The sequence below is a fragment of the Theropithecus gelada genome, chromosome 3 (assembly GCF_003255815.1).
Source record: "Theropithecus gelada isolate Dixy chromosome 3, Tgel_1.0, whole genome shotgun sequence".
Lineage (NCBI taxonomy): Eukaryota > Metazoa > Chordata > Mammalia > Primates > Cercopithecidae > Theropithecus > Theropithecus gelada.
Window position 1 is genome coordinate 26,687,687 of NC_037670.1, and position 21,489 is coordinate 26,709,175.

The window sequence follows — 21,489 nt, forward strand, 5'->3', positions numbered from 1 at the left end:
GGGGCTGCGGCGCGGCCGGGAGCCAGAACCACCGATAAAGCGCCGCGCCTGAGAACCAGCCGCCGCCGCTCTTCCCTAATGCGGGAGTCGGGGCGGAGCCTGGAGGCGGGGCCTCGGCGCTTGGGGCGGGGATGGAAGGCGGGGCTGGACGCCTGGAGGCGGGGTTAGGGGCGGAACTTGGAGGTGGGCCATAGACGCGCGGGGGCGGGGTTTCCGCGGGCGGGGCGGAACTAGAAGTCTGGGCCTGACCCATGGAGGCAGGATCAAGGGCGGGGCCTGGAAGTGGGCCGTCGGTACAGGGGCGGGGTCTCGGCGGGCAGGGCTGGGTTGGAAGGCGTGGCCTGACTCATGAAGGCAGGATCAAGGGCGGTGCCTGGAGGCGGGCCATAACAGCAGGGGCGGGACCTGGGCGGGCCGGGCTGGGCTGAAAGGCGAGGCTTGACTCATGGAGGCGGGATCAGGGGCGGGGCCTGAAGGTGGACCATTGGTGTTAGGGCGGGGCTTCGGCTTGGGAGCAGAGCTTGGGGAGGGCCCCGGCGTGCTGGGGCCGTTCAGTCGCCGCAGCCGCTGAGTGAGGGCCGAGAGTCTTCCTTAGCTTCCCCGCCATAGGCGTCGTTTCGTAGCCGGGCTGCTCCGGGGAAGGCCTCGTACAGGTGGGTAGGGCGGCGTCTGCGCCTCACCTGGGGATCCCCGACACAACCGAGTGGAAGGGGACAATGGTCAGTGCCCGCCCAAGTTTGTCCGCGTGTGCATCGGCCGTCGGAGGTGCTTTGGAGTCATTCACAGAAACGGAGAAGCGGGGGCTCCTCAAAGGGTGCGCGGCACCTGGTTCACCCCATCTTTTCCTTCTGGACCACGTCCAAGCCCTCCATACACGCTTGGGGCGCAGAGGGCGCAGAGGGCGCGGCCGGCTTAGGACCCCCGCTAAGTTGCCCCAGCCCGCACGGGCCTCAGGTTTCCGACCCCGGGCGACGGGAGAGATGAGATCATTTCTACCTGGACGGAGCTTGTCACGTGGGCTATGGCTCAGGAAGGAGACCTTGACGTCAACCTTAGAAAGCATTCATATCTCCAGACAATCCCAGCCCCTGCCTGCCGTCCTCTCGAGCGCTGGGACCTGGACGGTCCAGTCCGACCGCTTCAGGACTGGACGCACCTGGATGGTGCTTGTTAGGCAGTGCAAGCCCTGTCCCCACCCAGCTGTGGCTCCAGCCAACCCGAAGCGGGCCACTTGTGGATGAAGGCTGTCATTTCTGCAGTGGCGTCGCTCCTTTTAACCCCCGAGCGTCCTTTAGAAATGTTCAGACCAGGTCTGGAGTTCGTGAAGGCGAGGCAGTAGTCAATGAGCTTGGGAGGTGGGGGAGGTATGAGCACGTAGAAGTTGTTTAGGACACTTTGTGTTTATGCATGTTTCTAGGGAAGGGGTATATTATCAGATTCCAAAGTGGATCTGTCACTTCCCTGGAAACAGCAAGAATAGTTTAATAGTTTGGGATGCTGGACCTGTGGCCCAGCCAGGCTGCTGATTCTGATTTTGTCTCCATTTGGCATATACCAAGTACCCCAGATGTAAATCCTCTCGTGGTCAATTTGAGGAATGCTCTTACGATAGAAGCAGAGAGAAATGAAAAGATTGGGCCACAGTTAGCAGGAAAAAAAAATTAATTTCATGAAGATTGATTTCCTAATGAGAATATGATAAACTGGTTTTACAAAAGCAGCAAACAAAAACAGGACAAAAAAAAAAAAGAAAAGAAAAAAATGATGGCAAGCAGGTTTTTTTTTTTTTAAGGTTCTGCAAATCCTAGTCACACTCAACACTGCACTGAACAGAGATGAAAGAACTGCTTTACACTTAACATTAAAAAGAGAACCAGTCTATTTGTGCCAAAGCCACCATGCACATACAATTTGTACCTTATATTCATATACCACCTATCTGTAAAGGACTCTGGGTGTGTGTGGGGGGGGTGGGGTTAATTTAATTTTGACAAATTCATTTGTAAATCATTAAAAAAAACTCAATTTATAATTGGCAGTATACTGTCAATTACTGTATACTGTGTACAATATACTGATACTGACAGGATTGACAGTAAATGTATAACATTGAGATTTGAGTATTCTGGCCAGGTGCAGTGTCTCATGCCTATAATCCCAGCACTTTGGGAGGCTGAGGCGGGCGGATGACCTGAGGTTGGGAGTTCAAGACCAGCCTGACCAACATGGAGAAACCCTGTCTCTTCTAAAAATACAAAATTAGTTGGGTGTGGTGGCACATGCCTGTAATCCCAGCTACTCAGGAGGCTGAGGCAGGAGAATAATTTGAACCCAGGAGGGGGAGGTTGCAGTGATGAGCCGAGATGGCGAGAAGGTGCCACTGCACTCCAGCCTGGGCAACAAGAGCAGAAACTCTGTTTCAAAAAAAAGAAAAATGTATCACAGAAAAGCTGATATGGAAAGAACCACTGGCTTCCTCTGTTGTCTAAAAAACATTGTATTAGCCAGGCGTGGTGGCACGTGCCTGTACTCCCAGCTACTTGGGAGGCTGAGGCAGGAGGATCACTTGAAACCGGGAGTTGGAGGTTGCAGTGAGCCAAGATTGCGTCACTGCACTCCATCCTGGGCAACAGAGTAAGACTCTGTCTCAGAAAACAACAAAAACAATATAAAACAAAAAACACATTGTATGAGATAATCCATTTAAAATATGCTGCATTTAAACCATATTTCATTTCTCTATGGAAAAGTTCACATATAGGCTAACTTGGGGATCTATTAATAACCATATGACTTACACTTTAAGCATAATCTAATTTACACTTAGATTTAATGTATCATCTCCCTTAGTTTTTACACCAAGAGAGTTACTACTCTCTAGACTCAAAAGTGAAGCTGGACCTGCCAGGCACTAGAGACCACAGAACTTTGTAGTCAGTCCTGGATATGATCCTGGCTTTAGCGCTGAGATCTTGTGCAAGTTAATTAACCTCTCCAAGCCTTTATTTCTTCATTTGAAAAATGACATTGATTCCTACCTTAAAGGATACAGTGGTTTCAATGTGTCCCCTAAAGTCACGTATTAGAAACATAATCCCCAAGGCAACAGTGTTGCAAAGTGGAACCTTCAAGATCATGAGTGAAGACTCTGCCCTCATAAATGGATTAATACCTTTATCAGTGGAGTGGATTCCTGATAGAAGGATGAGTTTAGCTTGTACCTTGTGAGCATTTTCTTGCCCTTTTCTGCCTTCTGCCATGGTAGGGACACACCAACAGGCCCTTGCCAGATGCTAGTGCCGTGCTTTTGCACTTCCCAGCCTCCAGAATTATAAGAAATAAACTCACTTTTTTTTTTTTTCTTTTTTTGAGACAAGTGACAGAGTCTCACTCTGTTGCCTAGGCTAGAGTGAAGTGGCATGATCATAGCTCACTGCAGCCATAAACTCCTGGGCACAAGTGATACTCCTACCTCAACTTCCCAAGTAGGTAGTACTAAAGGTGAGCATGATCACACCTGGTTAATTTTTATTTTTTGTAGAGACGGAGTCTCTCTATGTTGCCCCGGCTGGCCTTGAACTCTTGGCCTTAAGTGATCCTCCCACTTTGGCTTCTGAAAGTTATGGGATTATTGGCATGAGCTACTGTGCCCAGGCAAATTTATTTTCTTTATAAAGTACCTAGTTTGTGATATTCCATTATAGTAACACAAAATGAACTAAGGCAAAGGACTATAGTCAGAATTACCTAAAACCATGTTGGGAAAGCATTAAGCAGGACATATGGTCTAATTTGCCATAGGTTCTCTATTCATGATTTTTTTCTCCTTTTGGTTCCAAGCCCAGTTGTTTTTTTCCTACAGCATACGGCAAACCCCCAACATCTGAGACAGGTCTCAGTTAATTTAGAAAGTTTATTTTGCCAAGGTTGAGGATGGGCAACCATGACATGGCCTCAGGAGGTTCTGACAACATGTGCCCAAGGTGGTTGGGGCACAGCTTGGTTTTATACATTTTAGGGAGACGTGAGACATCAATCAATATGTATAAGATGTACATTGGTTCAGTCTGGAAAGGTGGGACAACTCCAGGCAAAGGCGGGACAGCCGGAAGCATGGAGGGGCTTCCAGGTCATAAGTAGGTAAGAGATAAATGGTTGCATTCTTTTGAGGTTCTTTTGAGCCTCTCCAAATGAAGCAATCAGATATGCATTTGTCTCAGTGAACAGAGAGGTGACTTTGAATAGAATGGAAGGCAGGTTTGCCCTAAGCAGTTCCCAGCTTAACTCTTCCCTTTAGCTTAGTGATTTGGGGGCCCCAAGATTTATTTTCCTCTCACAATACTATAAAACATGTTAATGCACTTCTATTGGTTAGGTTCCTTTTGATTGCAAGCAACAACTACCCAATTCAATGTGGCTTATGAAAAAGGAAAATATATTTTAAGGATACAAGGGTATCTTGGAGCATCTCTGAGAACTCAAGATTTCAGGAATGATCTAAGGACGGGGAAGGGAGTTTCTCTTTGGGCCAATTCTTTTTTCTTTTCCCCCTCAAGACAGGGTGTCGCTTTGTCATCCAGGCTGGAGTGAACTGATACAAACATGGCTTGCTGTAGCCTCCACCTCCCAGGCTCAAGCAATCCTCCTGCCCCAGCTCCCCAAGTAGCTGGGACTACAGGCACGTACCACCAAGCCTGGCTAAGTTTTGTATGTATGTTGTAGAGACAGGGTATCACCATGTTACCCAGGCTGGTCTCAAACTCACGAGCGCAAGCCATCCACCTGCCTTGACCTCCCAAAGTGCTGCGATTGGAGGCAGGAGCCACCACACCTGGCTTAAACGCGCCTCCTGATGGTTGGCCTCCTTCTCTGGCGATGGCTGGCTCCCTCTGCTCCTTAGGCACATGAGGTGGGATGCACAGTAACAGCTCTGATCCAATCCAACTGGTTCTTTTTAGAGGAAAGATCTACAGCTGGAGCAGTCAACAGAGGCAAGGTCACCATGTGGCTGCTGCCGCTGCAAACATGGGAAGGAAGCGGGGGGCGGGGGAGGGCAGAAGATCATATATTGGAAGAGGGTGCTGGGGAGACCATCCAATAAGGGCCAACGGCAGCCCTTCTCATAAGAATGAGAAATGTCATTCTGACCAGCAGTTGACAATTAAGGGTCATCCAAGTGAGCTACATGCTTATCCAAAAAGGACTGGCTAGAGACAAAAGAGGAAGTGGGTTACACACTTATCCAAAAAGGATTAGTTAGAGACAAAAGAGGAAGAAGAAATAAAAGGGACGGGTTCATTTTCTCATGCACTTCCTGTCTGTGAGTTTGTCAGGCAGAGCCTGAAGTGCTCTGTGGTTCCTGGGCTATTGCCCGTCATTAGCAGGACTGGAGTTTGGCTGCAGAGGGAGATGACAGTATACAAGATACTCAGGAAGCTGGTTGAAAGCCATTAAAATGTTTTTAGAGCCAGGAAGGGAGCCATTAAAATGTCTTAGGAGCTGTGACCTGAGATGAATACTATAAGAGCATGTTGGATTTAATCAGTGACATACAAATAGGCTGAAGGATGTTTTTGTTGTTGTTTTGGTTTTTTTTGAGACAGGGTCTTGTCCTGTCACTCAGGCTGAAGTGCACTGGCACAATCATGGCTCACTGCAGCCTTGACCTCCCGGGTTCAAGTGATCCTCCCAACCTCAGCCTCTAAGTAGCTGGAACTACAGGTGTGCACCACCACGCCCGCCTAATCTTTTTTGAATTTTTGTAGAGAGGGGTCTCGCTATGTTGTCCAGGCTGGTCTCAAACTTCTGGGCTCAAGCAACCTGTCTGCCTTGGCCTTCCAAAATGCTGGGATTACAGGCATGAGCCACTCCATCTGGCCTGCACTCTCTTCTGGTCCATGTTTGTTACAGCTGGAGCTGAGCTTTCGCTCGCCGTCCACCATTGCTGTTTGCCGTCCACCACTGCTGTTTGCCGTCCACCACTGCTGTTTGCCGTTCACCACTGCTGTGTGCCACCATTGCAGACCCACCGCTGACTTCCATCCCTCTGGATCCGGCAGGGTGTCCGCTGTGTTCCTGATCCAGCAAGGCGCCCATTGCCACTCCCGATCAGGCTAAAGGCTTGCCGTTGTTCCTGCACGGCTAAGTTCCCGGGTTCGTCCTAATTGAGCTGAACACTAGTCACTGGGTTCCACGGTTCTCTTCCATGACCCACGGCTTCTAGTAGAGCTATAACACTGACCGCATGGCCCAATATTCCCTTCCTTGGAATCCGTGAGGCCAAGAACCCCAGGTCAGAGAACACGAGGCCATCATCTTGGGAGCTCTGGGAGCAAGGACTCCCCCCCCCCACCGTAACAGTATGACCATAGCTCACTGCAGCCTTGAACTCCTGGGTTCAAGTGACCGTCCCACCTTACCCTACCAAGTAGCTAGGACTACAGGTGTGTGCCAACATGCTGGCTAATTTTTGTGTTTTCTTGCAGACATGGAGGCCTGCTGTGTTGCCCAGGCTGGTTTCAAACGCCTGACCTCAGGTGATCCTCCTGCCTCAGCCTCCCAAAGTTCTGGGATCACAGACTCGAGTCACTGTGGCCAGCCAGAATTTAAATTCCACTGAATTTTTGTTATTTGACCAACCATTCTTGCCGAAGCCTTGACACTCTTGCAAACCTTTGCAAGTGCATTTCTTCTTTTTCAGAAGGCTCCTTGGTCTCCAAGTCTTTTTTCCACAGAGTGTAACCTGAAGCCAGGAGGCCTGTTGCAAAACCAATCCCATTTGAAAGCAGGGAATGTGAACTCACCTATTGTCATAAAGATTATAAAAGAGGTGCTGGCTCACTCCTGTAATCACAGCATTTTGGAAGGCTGAGGCAGGCAGATCACCTGAGGTCAGGAGTTCAAGACCAGCCTGGACAACATGGCAAAACCCCATCTCTACTAAAGGTACAAAAATTAGCCAGGCATGATGGTGCACACCTGTAATCCCAGCCACTCTACTCGGGAGGCTGAGGCAGGAGAATTGCTTGAACATGGGAGGTGGAGGTTGCAGTGAGCCAAGACGGCACCACTGCACTCCAGCCAGGCGACAGAGCGAGACTATCTGAAAAAAAAAAATTATAAAAGAGGGTGGGTGCGGTGGCTCATGTCTGGAATCCCAGCATTTCAAGAGGCAAAGGAGTGAAGATTGCTTTAGTCCAGGAGTACAAGACCAGCCTGGGCAACATAGTGAGACCCTGTCTCTACCAAAAATTAAAAAATTATTTGGGCATGATGGCACATGCCTGTAGTCCCAGCTACTTAGGAGGCTGAGGTGGGGGGATCACTTGAAGTTTTAGTCTTGGAAGTCTCTTGCCCTGGAGGTTGAGGCTGCAGTAACCCATGATCATGCCACTGCACTCCAGCGTGGGCAACAAAGCAAGACCCTGTCTCAAATTAAAAAAAAAAAAAAAAAAAAAGGCTTAGGGAGCCACTGAAGAATCACTCTGGGCTGTAGTTCACAGGGGGTGTACACAGGTTAAGAAGAAGACATCTGCATGTGTTTCGGTAAAGAAGTAAAGAGATAAAGTTGCAGTGGCTGGGCAACATTGCAAACATTCTGGGAAGGAATGCAGAATGCAAAACCCAGCTGAAAAATCTAGAAGAAATCATGTCCCAATTAAAGAAGATATTCCTTCTGAGTCCCTCAAGCTCTACTACTTCGTAAGTATAAGAACCAGCCAGGTGTGGTGGCTCTTGCTTGTAATCCCAGCACTTTGGGAGACTGGGGTGGGCAGATCACTTGAGTTTGAGACCAGTCTGGCCAACATGGAGAAACCCCATTTCTACTAAAAATACAAAAAATTAGCCGGGCATGGTGGCGGGTGCCTGTAGTCCCAGCTACTTGCGAGGCTGAGTTAGAAGAATTGCTTGAACCCAGGAGGTGGAGGTTGCAGTGAGCTGAGATTGTGCCACTGCACTCCAGCATGGGCAACAGACAGAGACGCTGTCTCAGACAAAAAAAAAAAAGTATAAGAACCAACAAAAATATACTCAAAACAGAATGAGATGCAAAGAAAGCTTGCAGAGCTAAGGAAATAGAGGATAAAGCATCACCCTTACAGAATCAAAAAACTGGAAACAGCAAGGAACAGCTGGAAAATGGCTCCATAGTTCTAAAACCACTTGCTACACCAGTGGTTCTAAGTGCGGTCCCAGGACCAGCAGTGTCAGCACCACCTGAGAACTTGTTAGAAATGAAGTGAATTGGTGTGGTGAGGGGAACCAGCAATCTGTTTTAATCAGCCCTTCAGGTGGTTCTGATGCCCACTAAAATTTGAGACTATGTTCTTCTCCCTCTCAGGCTAAAGAGTTGGGCATAGCAATGTTGTTCAGCTCCAGATTCCAGAACTAGACACCTTTCTCCCAGGGAGATTCTTATGAACATTCCTTTTCAAGAACAGAAAGAGGCTGGGTGTGATGGCTCACGCCTATAATCTCAGCACTTTGAGAGGCCGAGGCAGGCAGATCACCTGAGGTCAGGAGTTCGAGACCAGCCTGACCAACATGGAGAAACCCCATCTCTACTAAAAATACAAAATTTGCCAGGTGTGGTGGCACATGCCTGTAATCCCAGCTGCTCAGGAGGCTGAGGCAGGAGAATCACTTGAACCTGGGAGGTGGAGGTTGCGGTGAGCCGAGATCATGCCATTGCACTCCAGCCTGGGCAACAAGAGTGAAACTTCATCTCAAAAACAAAAACAAAAACAAACAAAAACAAAGAAGAAGAAAAAATAAAAAAGGCTGGGTGCCGTGGCTCACGCCTTTAATCCCAGCACTTTGGGAGGCCGAGGCAGGCAGATAAACCAAGGTCAGGAGTTCGAGACCAGCCTGACCAACATGGTGAAATCTCGTCTCTACAAAAATTACAAAAATTAGCCAAGCGTGATGGCAGACTCTTGGTAATCCCAGCTCCTCAGGAGGCTGAGGCAGGAGAACAGCTTGAACCCAGGAGGCAGAGGTTGCAGTGAGCTGAGATCGCGCCACTGCACTCCAGCCCGGGTGACAAGAGCGAGACTCCATCTCAAAAAAAAAAAAAAAAAAAAAAGAACAGAAAGAGAATCAAACCACAACATCAATTCATTCATTCATTCCACCAACCTTTATTAAGCATCAAGCTCCGAAGCAGATGTTTACCAGTTTTGCACAACTTTGTCATGGACCAGCTGGCCTTGTGGCTCAGTGGCATCTGGAGGCAGGAGGGCCAAGTAGACAGGGGTTTCAGCCCCCTCCTCCACAGTCCTGATGCTGTATTTCCCATCCATGTCTGTCTGCACTGGTCCTGGGCAGCACGCATTCACCAGAATCCTGTCGGCTTTCCTCTTCTCATCCAGACGCCTGGCCAGAATCCTCGATAAGACCGTGACCCCCAACTTGGACACTCCATAAGGTGAGTTGGGCCAGCCTTCCCTCTCATGCACCTCATTTTTTGTGTCCTCCACGAACTTTTTCATGAGATCCACCAGGTCTCCCTCTGTGAGTGTCTCACTGTGGAACTTTTCCTGCAGATCTTCACTGCAGTTTTCAAAAGCCCTTAAACACTGTAAACTACTGATATTCACCACTCTCCCTGAAACAGAGTGAGAAAAATATGAAAGCATATCACAGAGAGACAACCATTGGTTGAATATACCAAACATATAATTGAGTCATTGTGCAGGGGTTTTTTTGTTTGTTTGTCTGCTTGTTTTTGAGACGGAGTCTCGCTCTGTCGCCCAGGCTGGAGTGCAGTGGTGCAATCTCGGCTCACTGCAAGCTCCGCCTCCCGGGTTTATGCCATTCTCCTGCCTCAGCCTCCCGAGTAGCTGGGACTACAGGCGCCCGCCACCACCCCCGGCTAATTTTTTTGTATTTTTAATAGAGACGGGTTTCACTGTGTTAGCCAGGATGGTCTTGATTTCCTGACCTCGTGATCTGCCCGCCTCGGCCTCCCAAAGTGCTGGAATTACAGGCATGAGCCACCACACCTCGCCTTTTTTTTTTTTTTTTTTTTTTTTTTTTGTGATAGAGTCTCGCCCTGTTGCCCAGGCTGGAGTACAGTGATGCCCTCTTGACCCACTGGAAACTCCACCTCCCAGGTTCAAGCAATTCTCCTGCCTCAGCCTCCTGAGTAGCTGGGATTACAGGTGCACACCACCACACCTGGCTAATTTTTGTATTTTTAGTAGAGACAGGGTCTCACCATGTTGGCCAGGCTGGTCTTGAACTCCTGATCTCAAGTGATCTGCCTGTCTCAGCCTCCCAAAGTGTTGAGATTATAGGCGTGAGCCTGGCCATTGTGCAGGTTTAATTGCTGATTAAAAACAAAAAAGTGATTGGACACTGTGGCTCATGCCTGTAATCCCAGCACTTTGGGAGGCCGAGAGGGGTGGATCACTTGAACCCAGGAGCTCATGACCAGCCTGGGCAATGTGACAAAACTCTATCTCTACTAAAAATACAAAAATTAGCTGGGTGTGGTAGCATGTGCCTGTGGTCTCAGCTACTCAGGAAGCTGAGGTAAGAGGATCACCTGAATCCAGGAAGTAGAGATTGCAGTGAGCCATGATCACACCACTACACTCCACTACACTCCAGCTTGGGTGACATGAATGAGACCCTTTCTCAAAAAGTAACAATCAAATTTTTAAAAAAATTTAAAATGTGACTATAGAAGGCATAAAATCTATGCACCCATGGGTTTTGATATTTTTTTGGCCCTATGCTCCCAAGGGGAAGAACACACCTCCATCAGTGAGAAGGGCTCCCTTTCTCAGGGATTCTCTGAGAGATGGGTGAGGTAGTAAATTTGTAGATTCCCCAGGCAGTTTTATTTTTACTTTTACTTAAATTTATTTATTTATTTATTTAAAGACATAGTCTTGCTCTATCGGTAGTAAATTTGTAGATTCCCCAAGCAGTTTTATTTTTACTTTTAAATTTATTTATTGATTGATTGATTTTTAAGACACAGTCTTGCTCTATCACCCATGCTGGAGTGCAATGGTGCAATCTTAGATCACTGCAACCTCCGACTCCCGGGTTCAAGCAATTCTCCTGCATCAGCCTCCCAAGTAGCTGGGATTACAGGTGCCCGTCACCACGCCCAGCGAATTTTTGTAATTTTAGTAGAGACGGTGTTTTGCCATGTTGGCCAGGCTGGTATTGAACTCCTGACCTGAAGTGATCTGCTCACCTCGACCTCCCAAAGTGCTAGGATTATAGGTGTGAGCCTCTGCACCCAGCCTAAAATTTTTAAATTTTGTTTTGTGAGACAGGGTCTCGTTCTGTCACCTAGGCTGGAGTGCAGTGGCACAATCTCGGCTCACTGCAACCTCCGCCTCCCAGGGTCAAGTGATTCTCCTGCACCAGCCTCCCAAGTAGCTGGGACGACAGGTGTGCGCCACCACGCCCAGCTAATTTTTGTATTTTTTTAGTAGAGATGAGGTTTCACCTCTTGGCCATAATGGGCTTGAACTCCTGACCTCAAGTGATCCGCCCGCCTTGGCCTCCCAAAGTGCTGGGATTACAGGTGTGAGCCACCGTGTGCCCAGCCCCCGGCAGTTTTAGAAAACCAACTCCTCCCCAGCATACACACTCCAAGTACTTATAAACCTGCTTTCTGAGGGACAGTGCTCTCACCCTAAGGACTAACACTCTCAATTTCCTAGGCACACCCAATTTCCTAGGACCGTGGGCAGCCACCCCAATTCCTTAGTGCCACAACCAGCAGCAGTAAGGAATCCCTGGGATGACTCTGTCTGTCCTTCATTATGGACACTTCACATGTGGAATGGGCTGTTTTTCCATCCTGGTTTTTATGTCATTACTTTATTTTTTGAGACAGAATCTCACTCTGCCACCCAAGCTGGAGTGCAGTGGCAAGATCTCAGCTCACTGTAGCCTCCACCTCCCATGCTCAAGTGATCCTCCTGCCTCAGCCCCACAAGTAGCTGGGACCACAGGCACACACCACCACGCCCGACTAATTTTTGTATTTTTTGTGGAAACGGAGTTTCTCCATGTTGGCTGGGCTGGTCTCAAACTCCTGAGCTCAGGAGATCTGCCTGCCTCTGCCTCCCAAAGTGCTAAGATTACAGACGTGAGCCACTGCATCGGGCCTGATTTCATTACTTTTTAGTCCCTATTTGATAATATTAATATTCATTAGATTATGAATATTCATGTTGATCATAATTCACAGCTACTAAAGGGACAATTGTGCCCACAGAAACAAATATGCAGGCCAAACATTTTACAACAATTTGAAGTACTGGTGGAAATCCAAAAACCAGTAAATGTGTTAATTTACACATTTCATCAGCATCAAACCCCACTAATTTTAGGGAGTTCTTTTCTTACATATTATTCCAAATGCATATTCTCTGTGTCCAGTAGGATCTCTAGTTTTTTTGTTTGTTTGTTTGTTTTTTGAGATAGAGTTTTGCTCTGTCATCCAGGCTGAAGTGCAGTGGCACGATCTCGGCTCACTGCAACCTCCATCTCTCGAGTTTAAGCGATTCTCCTGCCTCAGCCTCCCAAGTAGCTGGGATTACAGGTGTGTGCCACCACGCCAGCTAATTTTTGTATTTTTAGTAGAGATGGAGTTTCACCATGTTGGCCAGGCTGGTCTCAAACTTCTGACCTCAGGTGATCTGCCTTCCTCAGCCTCCCAAAGTGCTGGGGTTGCAGGCATGTGCCACCATACTGGCCGGATCTGTAGATTTTATTTCATTTTCTGATTGGCATTCCCCACAGGTTCCCATTGCAGGGGAGCTGCACATTCTTATGGACCCCAATTCCACAAGAGAGACCCTCACTCTGTCCTTGGAAACTAGCACCTCACTCATCCCCCCAGATACCTAGTACTATTCAGTATTTCTTTCCTTCCTTCTCTCTCTCACCTTCAAAGATGAAGTGAATGTATGTATTTCTTTCCTGTTACAGAGAAGTTGCAAGAATAGTTCGATAAACACCCTATATCCTTCACCTAAGTTCACTAATTGTTAATATTTTGCTATGTTTGCTTTTCCCTCTCTGTTCCTTTTTCTCTCCAAGTTGCTGATATCATAAACCTTCATCTTAAACACTTTAGTATTATATATGGTAACAAGGGCATTCCCCTACATTACTACAGTTATGACCACATGCTAGGCATTTATCGTTATATGACACTATTATCTAAAATATAGCCCATATTCAAATGTGTCCAAATTGTCCCAGTAATGTTCTTTTATAGTTTTTGTTTGTTTTAATCCAGGGTCCAAAGTAGGATCATGGATTGCATTTTTTTTTTTTTTTGAGACGGAGTCTTGCTCTGTTGCCCAGGCTGGAGTGCAGTGGCGCAATCTCCACTCACTGCAAGCTCCACCTCCCAGGTTCACGCCATTCTCCTGCCTCAGCCTCCCAAGTAGCTGGGACTACAGGCGCCCGCCACCATGCCCGGCTATTTTTTTATATTTTTAGTAGAGATGGAGTTTCACTATGTTAACGAGGATAGTCTCGATCTCTTCACCTCATGATCTGCCCACCTTGGCCTCCCAAAGTGCTGGGATTACAGGCATGAGTCACCACGCCTGGCCCATGGATTGCATTTAATTGTCTCATCTCTTTCATATATTTTAATGTAGAGTAGTTTGCAATGACCTTTTTTTTTTTTTGAAGACTGTAGACCATTATTTGGTGGTATTTCTCTCAAAGTGAATTGGTCTGATTTTCTCATGATGAGAGTCACATCAATATTTTGGCCAATAATACTACATCAGTGATGTTGTGTTCTTCATTGCTTTTTAAACAGCTTTGTTCTCAAAAACTTGGTGGCTACAAGGAATTAAATGTAAAAGGGAAAGGGAGAAAGAAAACACAGATCTTAGAAGCTGTGCCTTCGAGGAAACAAATCCTCTTAAGGGGAGCAAGTGTCCTCTTTGATCTGAGGGCACACCTCTGGGAGAGAGGCCAGGGGCTGACGGTCAGCTTCGTCAGCCAGGTGGGTCACCCGCCCTGGGAAGGGCTGCACCCACACCACCCTCCACTGAGGTCCAGGTGGCCCCACCAGTCCCGAAACACCTGCTGCCTTGCTCTAGAAAGAGTAGGCAAGTTGCTCCCTCTAGTGGCTTAGTAGTTGCTTGGCCTATTTACTCAGAACCTTGAACAAATAAGCAAGTCAAATACAGATGGTCCCTCCCTTCTGATGGTTCCACTTAGGACTTACTGATTTCACTGATGGGTGAGGAAAGCGATATGCATTCTGCAGAATCTGTATTTGGAGCCCCCATACAACCATTCTGCATTTCACTTTCAGTACAGATTCAATAAATTACAGAAGATACTCAACACTTTATGATAAAATAGGCTTTGTGTTAGATGACTTTGCTGGACTAACGTAAGCGTTCAAAGCACTTTAAAGCTACGTGAGGCTGATCTATGGTGTTTGGTAGGTCAGATGCATTAAATGCATTTTTTGTTTGTTTGTTTGTTTGAGAGAAGGTCTTGCTCTGTCACCCAGGCTAGAGTACCGTGGCGCAATCATAGCTCACTGCAGCCTTAACCTCCAGGGCCCAAGCGATCCTCCTACCTCAGTCTCTCGAGAAGCTGCAGCATGCCGCTATGGCCAGCTAACTTTTAATTTTCATTTTTTGTGTAGAGATGGGGTCTCCCTATGTTACTCAGGATTAAGTGCATTCTTATATTTTCTTTTCCCTTCCTTCCTTCCCTCCTTCCCTCCCCCCCTTTCTTTCCTTCCTTCCTTCCTTCCCTCCCTCCCTCCCTCCCCGCCTCCCTCCCTCCCCGCCTCCCTCCCTCCTTTCCTTCCTTCCTTCCTTCCTTTTTTTTGATGGAGTGTGGCGCCGTCGCCCAGGCTGGAGTGCAGTGGCACGATCTCGGCTCACTGCAAGCTCTGCCTCCCAGGTTCACGCCATTCTCCTGCCTCAGCCTCCCGAGTAGCTAGGACTACAGATGCCCACCACCACGCCCGGCTAATTTTTTTTTTTGTATTTTTATTAGAGACGGGCTTTCACCATGTTGGCCAGGATGGTCTTGATCTCCTGATCTCGTGATCCACCTGCCTTGGCCTCCCAAAGTGCTGGGATTACAGGTGTGAGCCACCGCACCTGGCTGCAAAAACTTCTTAACCTAAAAAGGTGAATAGTAAGAATTGTACTTGTACTCTTGTACTTGCTCAGTTTCTTAGGAAGATGGGATTGTAGAAAGCCTGCGGGGAGAACTGCAGGTGCTCTGAAAGGGGATGGAGTTTTAAAGGTGTCTTTAATAGCTTGCAGCTCTCAAGTTCCCATTCAAAAATTTATCGGGAGAAAACTTCCCAACCCTGAGTAAAAGACATCCCTACAATGGCTGCGTCCCTATGCAGCCACAAAAAAGAGAAAAGCTTCCTGACCAAATCTGGAGAGAGCCCCAGACATAGGGAGTAAAGAAAGCCAAGTGGCGAACATTGTATGAAATGTTACCTTTTGTGTAAAAAGGAGAGTTTTTAAAATGTGCATTTACATTGGCTTAGATTTGCATTTAGAAACTCCATCCCCTTTCAAAGCTTCTGCAGTTCTCCCTACAGGCTTTCTACGATCTCATCCCACTAAGAAACTGAGAGAGTACAAATGCATCTCTCACCATTCACCTTCTTAGGTTAAGAAGTTTTTACGGCTGGGTATAGTGGCTCAAGCTTGTAATCCCAGCATTTTGGGAGGCCAAGGAAGGTGGATAACCTGAGGTCAGGAATTCCAGATCAACCTAGCCAACATGGTGAAACCCCGTCTCTACTAAAAATACAAAAAAATTAGCTGGGTGTGGTAGTGCTCACCCATAACCCCAGCTACTTGGGAGGCTGGGGCAGGAGAATCGCTTGCACCTGAGAGGCAGAGGTTGAAGTGAGCCGAGATTGTTCCACTGCACTCCAGCCTGGGCAACAGAGGGAGACTGTCTCAAGAGAAAAAAAAACAAGTTTTTGCATCCAGAGATAATTTTGTTTGGTTGGTTGTTTTTTTAAAAGTGATGAGGATCTTGCCGTGTTTTCCAGCCTGGTCTTAAACTCCTGGGCTCAAGTGATCTTCCTGCCTCAGCCTCCCAAAGTGCTGAGATTACAGGCATGAGCCACCACACCCAGTCAATAATCATTATTCAAAATGTTAAATTAAGAAAAGCACACTTCTGGCCAGGTGCAGTAGCTCACGCGTGTAATTCCAGCACTTTGGGAGGCTGAGGCAGGTGGATCACTTTAGGTCAGGAGTTCAAGACCAGCCTGGCCAACATGGCAAAACCCTGTGTCTACTAAAAATATAAAAATTAGCTGGGCGTAGTGGCACATGCCTGTAGTCCCAGCTACTCAAGAGGCTAAGGCAGGAGAATCCCTTGAATCCAGAAGGTGGAGGTTGCAGTGAGCTGAAATCTACCACTGCACTCCAGCCTGGGCAACAGAGCAAGACTCTGTCAAAAAAAAAAAAAAAAAAAAAAAAAAACCACAATTTTAATAAGAACCACAGTTCTAAGAATCCACAGTTAACTTCTTGGGGAAGAAAATCCTCAAGGAAGCAAGCTTCCCTGTCCCCCAACCCAGCTGTCATTTCACACTTCAGATTCTTTGCTAATGGTTGTCTCCCCTGCTAGACTTTCAGCTCCACAAATGAGATGGTCCCTGTCTATAATGCTCACCATTGCACACCCAGAACCCAGCATAATGCCTGGAATATGGCAGGCACTCCAATATTTGTAGGAAAACTATAATAGTAACATTTATTGAACACCTGCAGGTATAGGCAAGATATTTCCTAATAAAGAAAATTTCTAGTCCAGGCACGGTGGCTCACACCTGTAATCCCAGCATTTGGGAGGCAGAGGCGGGTGGATCACTTGAGGTTAGGAGTTTGAGACTAGCCTGGTCAACATGGTGAAATCCCATCTCTACTAAAAATACAAAATGAGCTGGGCATGGTGGTGCACACCTGTAATCCCAGCTACTTGGGAGGCTGAGACAGGAGAATTCCTTGAGCTTGGGAGGTGGAGACTGCAGTGAGCCAAGATCATGCCACTGTACTCTAGCCTGGATGACAGAGCAGGACTCTGTCTCAAAAAAAAAAAAAAAAAAAGAATGAAAACTTCTTTTGGATTTTCTGAATCAACTTGAGAAAGTTTGGTACAAGAAGAAAGGAATATAGGAAAAGTTGTAATGCTAGAATAGATACCAAGGTCCAGAGATGAGCTAGATGTGGGCCCATCACCTTGGAGGGCTAGAGGACTCATGAAATTGACCAGAGGCAAGAGGCCTTTGGGAACTCGCAACATTCTATCATTCTGGGATTGAGTTCATGACATGGATCCCAAAGCATTTTGATATGTCACACTTACCTTTGAAACTTAAAGCTAAGGCTGGGCGTAGTGGCTCATGCCTGTAATTCCACCACTTTGGGAGGCCAAGGTGGGTGGATCACCTGAAGGTCAGGAGTTTGAGACCAGCCTGGCCAACATGGTGAAACTGCATCTCTACTAAAAATATAAAAAATTAGCCAGGTGTGGTGGTGGTGGTCGGTGCCTGTAATCCCAGCTACTTGGGAGGCTGAGGCAGGAGGATTGCTTGAACCCAGGAGGTGGAGGTTGCAGTGAGCCAAGATCACACCATTGCACTACAGCCTGCACAAGAGCAAAATTTCTTCCCACCACCCACACCCCTGCAAAAAAAAACAAAAAACAAAAAACAAAACCTAAAATGTTGGAGTGAGAAGCCAGACACTGGGAAAATGAAGCCATTTTCTATTTTTGCCCCTTCAGAGAACTAGCACCCCTGAGTGATTTCTGCAGGGCAGCCCTGCTCCGAGGAGCCTGTGGCCCACTTCTTACTGAGGGAAGCAACCCGACTGTCCACATGCTGGGCTTACCATGAGGTTTCATTATCGGCAGTAACTCGTTGCACATGTTTCTAGTGGCAAAAAAATTTGTCTTCAGTGTCATCTCGGCTTTAATGTCAAAGGGCATTGGATCATCACCTTTCAGAAAGAGAAAGAAACAAAAAGAAAGTCGTATTTTTCCCCCTGAAATTCACATGACAATGTGGATCCTAACAACTAAAGGGAAAAAAAGTTAATTTTAAAACAATTTTTTAAAACGAGGTCAGTGATTCTCAAACTTTAGTGTGCATCCGAATCACTTGTAGAGCCTGTTAAAACACAGCTTTCTGGGCCTCACCATCAGAGTTTCTGATTGCAAAGGGCTGGAGTAGGGCTCCAGAATTTACATTTCTTTTCTTTCTTTTTTCTTTTTCTTTTTTTTTTTTCCGAGATGGAGTCTTACTCTGTCACCCAGGCTGGAGTGCAGTGGCACAATCTCGGCTCACTGCAACCTCCACCTCCGGAGTTCAAGTGATTCTCCTGCCTCAGCCTCTGGAGTAGCTGGGATTACAGGCACGTGCCACCACGCCTGGCTAATTTTTTTATTCTTTGCAGAGATGGGGTTTCGCCATGTTGGCCAGGCTGGTCCCCAACTCCTGACCTCAAGTGATCCACCCGCCTCGGCTTTCCAAAGTGCTGGGAATACAGGCGTGAGCCATTGCGCCTGGCCTGAGTTTGCATTGCTAAGTTCCCAGATGATGTGACAGCTATTGGTCTCTAGCCACACCTTGAGAACACTTGGCTTTGACTACCATTTCTCAAAGGTGCATAGGAGAGAGCTGGGAATTCTGTTGAAATGCAGATTTTTTTTTTTTTTTTTTTTTTTTTTTGGAGACAGAGTCTCCCTCTGTTGCCGGGGCTGGAGTGCAGGGGCATGTTCTCCTCTCAGTGCAACCTCTGCCTCCTGGGTTCAAGTGATTCTTGTGCCTGAGCCTCCCGAGTAGCTGGGATTACAGGAGTGAGCCACTATGCCCAGCTAATTTTTGTATTTTTAGTAGAGTCGGCGTTTCACCATGTTTCCCAGGCTGGTCTTGAACTCCTGACCTCAGGTTATCTGCCTGCCTCAGCCTCCCAAAGTGCTGGGATTACAGGCATGAGCCACTGGGTCCAGCGGAAATGCAGATTTTAATTCAGCAGGTATGGGGCAAGGCGGGAGATTCTGCCTTGCCATGAGTGCCCGGGTTTGCAGCTGCTGCTGGTCCATTCCCTACACTTTGAAAGGCAAGGGGAAGTCCCTCCGCCTGTCGTCCAGGAAGCCGGGTATTTATCCGCCAATTTCTCAGCCCATGACTGAGGGCTGCTTTAGGGGTGTTAATCCCCACTCCTGCACCCCAGCTCCCAGAAAGCCGGCTGGCTGAGTTGCCGGTGCGGGTCAAAGAAAGTCTCAGGTCCCCGTGTACAATGCGGAGTGCTTAGGGCCAAAGGGATGAGTGGAGACTTCTGCTCCCCCATCCTTCATTTCACTCCCTCTTAGGCTTCCCCCCCGCCACTAGGTTGGAGGTGAAGCCGGCCTGTTTATTTCTCCGTGGTAACTTTTTTTTTTTTCCAGACGGAGTCTCGCTCTGTCGCCCATCCTGGAGTGGAGTGGCGCGATCTCGGCTCACTGCCTCCAAGGTTCAAGCGTTTCTCCTGCCTCGGCCTCCCAAAGTGCTGGGATTACAGGCGTGAGCCACTGCGCCCGTCCTGTAATTTTCTTCAGTAGTAGTTAGAATAAGTAATCTGATCCCCGCCCCTCTCCTTAAGGAAGATGCTTTTAAGACCACACACACACGTTTTATAACAAACATAAGCTCCCCGGGGGAGGGAACGAGAGGGCTCGCTTCCTTTTGGTCAGAGCCTATCAAAGCTCTGCATTACACAAATTGTGAAGTCCACCAAGTGCAAGTGCGCGCTAATCCTGTTCTAGCGATTCATTTCCTTCCCCAAGCAAATGCCTCCGGGCATCTATGAATGCGCCCTTTCAAGGAAAGCGAAAGCCCAAAGCCAGCGGTGACACTTTTTTTGCAGAGAAAATGTTTCTTGCGTTGGAAGGAAAGCTGATGAACTCCAGCAGGGCGTTGCCGCCTCCCAGGAGACCAGTTTTCCTGCACACAGCAGCGGCTGACAGTTCGGAGAGGGCCCCGGGCCGCGCACAGGCCCACACAGGCCGGCGGGCGGGGCGCGCTGTGTCTGTCGCCCGGGCCCGCCTGGGGCTCAGCGAATCACGGAAAGCGAAAACCGCCTCGCGGGAGGCGTGGGCTGAGCGCATCCCTAGGGGCCGGCGCCACCCTCCTTGGTCCCTCAAGTGGATGGGTGGGGAGCCTGCGGCTGGCCGCCCCGCACCCTCGGAGCGCTCCAGGGGGCCCCAACCCAAGCCCTGCACCTACTCTTGAAGGCGACTGCCGCGTTGTTGACCAGCACATTGAGCCCGCCGTACTCCTTGCGCAGGAAGTCGCGCAGGGCGCGGATGCTCTGCAGGTCGTCGATGTCCAGTTGGTGGAAGCGCGGGCTCAGTCCCTCCGCCTGCAGCTGCTGCACGGCCGCCTGACCCCGCGCCACGTCCCGCGCGGTGAGCACCACATCCCCCGAGAACTGTCGGCACAATTCGCGCCCGATGGCCAAGCCGATGCCCCTGTTGGCCCCGGTCACCAGCGCCACGCGGCTGCAGGACGACATGACTGACCCGGGCGCGCGGGACACCTGCGTGGAGGGCGGACCAGGCTTCGGACCACCTGGGGCGCGCCCCGAGGAGCCCAGCTAGTGTCAATGCCGCCGCGCAGACTAAGTTCTGGGATCCAGCGCTGCGAGTCTTAAAGAACAAGGCCCCGGCCTCGGTCCCTCCCCTCCGAGGAGGGGCCGTCTGTGCCTTCTGTTCCAACTCCCGGGCCCGCCCCCTGCCCACGCTGCGCCCTTCAGGATCCGGGCTCTGAGCCGCAGGGTGATCTGAGAGGTGTCTGAAGCCAAATCGAACCTTGATGGGTCAGTCGGGGGCTCCAGATTCATGGCAGCTGGACTGAAGAAGTTATTTTGGGAAAACCCCTAAGTGAGAAAAACAAGTGCTGAGTAATTTTCTTGGGTGTGCGCCCATCATGCACGCAAAATGCGAATGTTTGCCTTTTCCTAAGATGCAGTAACTTTACTTAGACACAGTAACTGCTTCTCTGGACTTAGATCCCCTTGCTTGCTTAAAAGGAACTCAGGAGAGGGAATTAGATGCCCTGTGAACACACCTAGCAGGTGTGGGCAGGCGACATCGCTCTGGGATTCCCAGTGAATGTGCCCCCAAGTGGGAGGGAATGTTCTTATTTAATCCTGACTTAACTCCTATGGGTGCTAAAAGTGTCTGCATTTAGGTTTGCCCAAGGAGGATATAGATCCATAGAGATCTGGATTGATCATATATTCTCACAGTGAGATCTGTGTACTGGCAAAGAAAGTTAAACTGAAACCAAATTCCCAAAGGTGTGTCAAGCTGTGGGCACAAAATTAGAGCCCCATCCATCGTCTTCAGTGTAAACTGAGTTGTTTGATCAGTGACTTTGAGATTTGGGGAGAACTGTGACATCATCACGACTCAGTCTTTTCCATGCAGAGCTGGCTAACC

The 21,489-nt window shown here is 48.5% G+C and overlaps 1 protein-coding gene and 1 long non-coding RNA gene across 2 annotated transcripts; one reads left to right on the forward strand and one right to left on the reverse strand.

Annotated features, from left to right (window-relative positions):
* Nucleotides 1-562: 562 nt before the first annotated feature.
* On the forward strand, nucleotides 563-14,349 carry LOC112620707. Its single transcript, XR_003118574.1, has 3 exons — nucleotides 563-653; nucleotides 9,328-9,427; nucleotides 13,814-14,349. It is a non-coding gene; the product is annotated as an uncharacterized LOC112620707 (long non-coding RNA).
* Nucleotides 9,117-20,876, reverse strand: CBR3 (carbonyl reductase 3). Its single transcript, XM_025379478.1, has 3 exons — nucleotides 20,273-20,876; nucleotides 17,898-18,005; nucleotides 9,117-9,607 (listed from the first exon to the last, which is right to left on the reverse strand). Exons 1-3 carry the CDS (start codon nucleotides 20,559-20,561, stop codon nucleotides 9,171-9,173), a joined length of 834 nt encoding a protein of 277 aa, XP_025235263.1. The 5' UTR covers nucleotides 20,562-20,876; the 3' UTR covers nucleotides 9,117-9,170.
* Between the last annotated feature and the right edge of the window lie 613 nt (nucleotides 20,877-21,489).

Excerpts from the sequence above, each read along its gene's own strand:
- CBR3 (XM_025379478.1), bottom strand. The coding sequence starts at position 20,561 with ATGTCGTCCTGCAGCCGCGTGGCGCTGGTGACCGGGGCCAACAGGGGC. Across the intron at positions 18,006-20,272 it reads CGCGGCAGTCGCCTTCAAGA|GTGATGATCCAATGCCCTTT; the intron begins GTAGGTGCAGGG and ends TCTTTCTGAAAG. Across the intron at positions 9,608-17,897 it reads GCCGATAATGAAACCTCATG|GGAGAGTGGTGAATATCAGT; the intron begins GTAAGCCCAGCA and ends ACTCTGTTTCAG.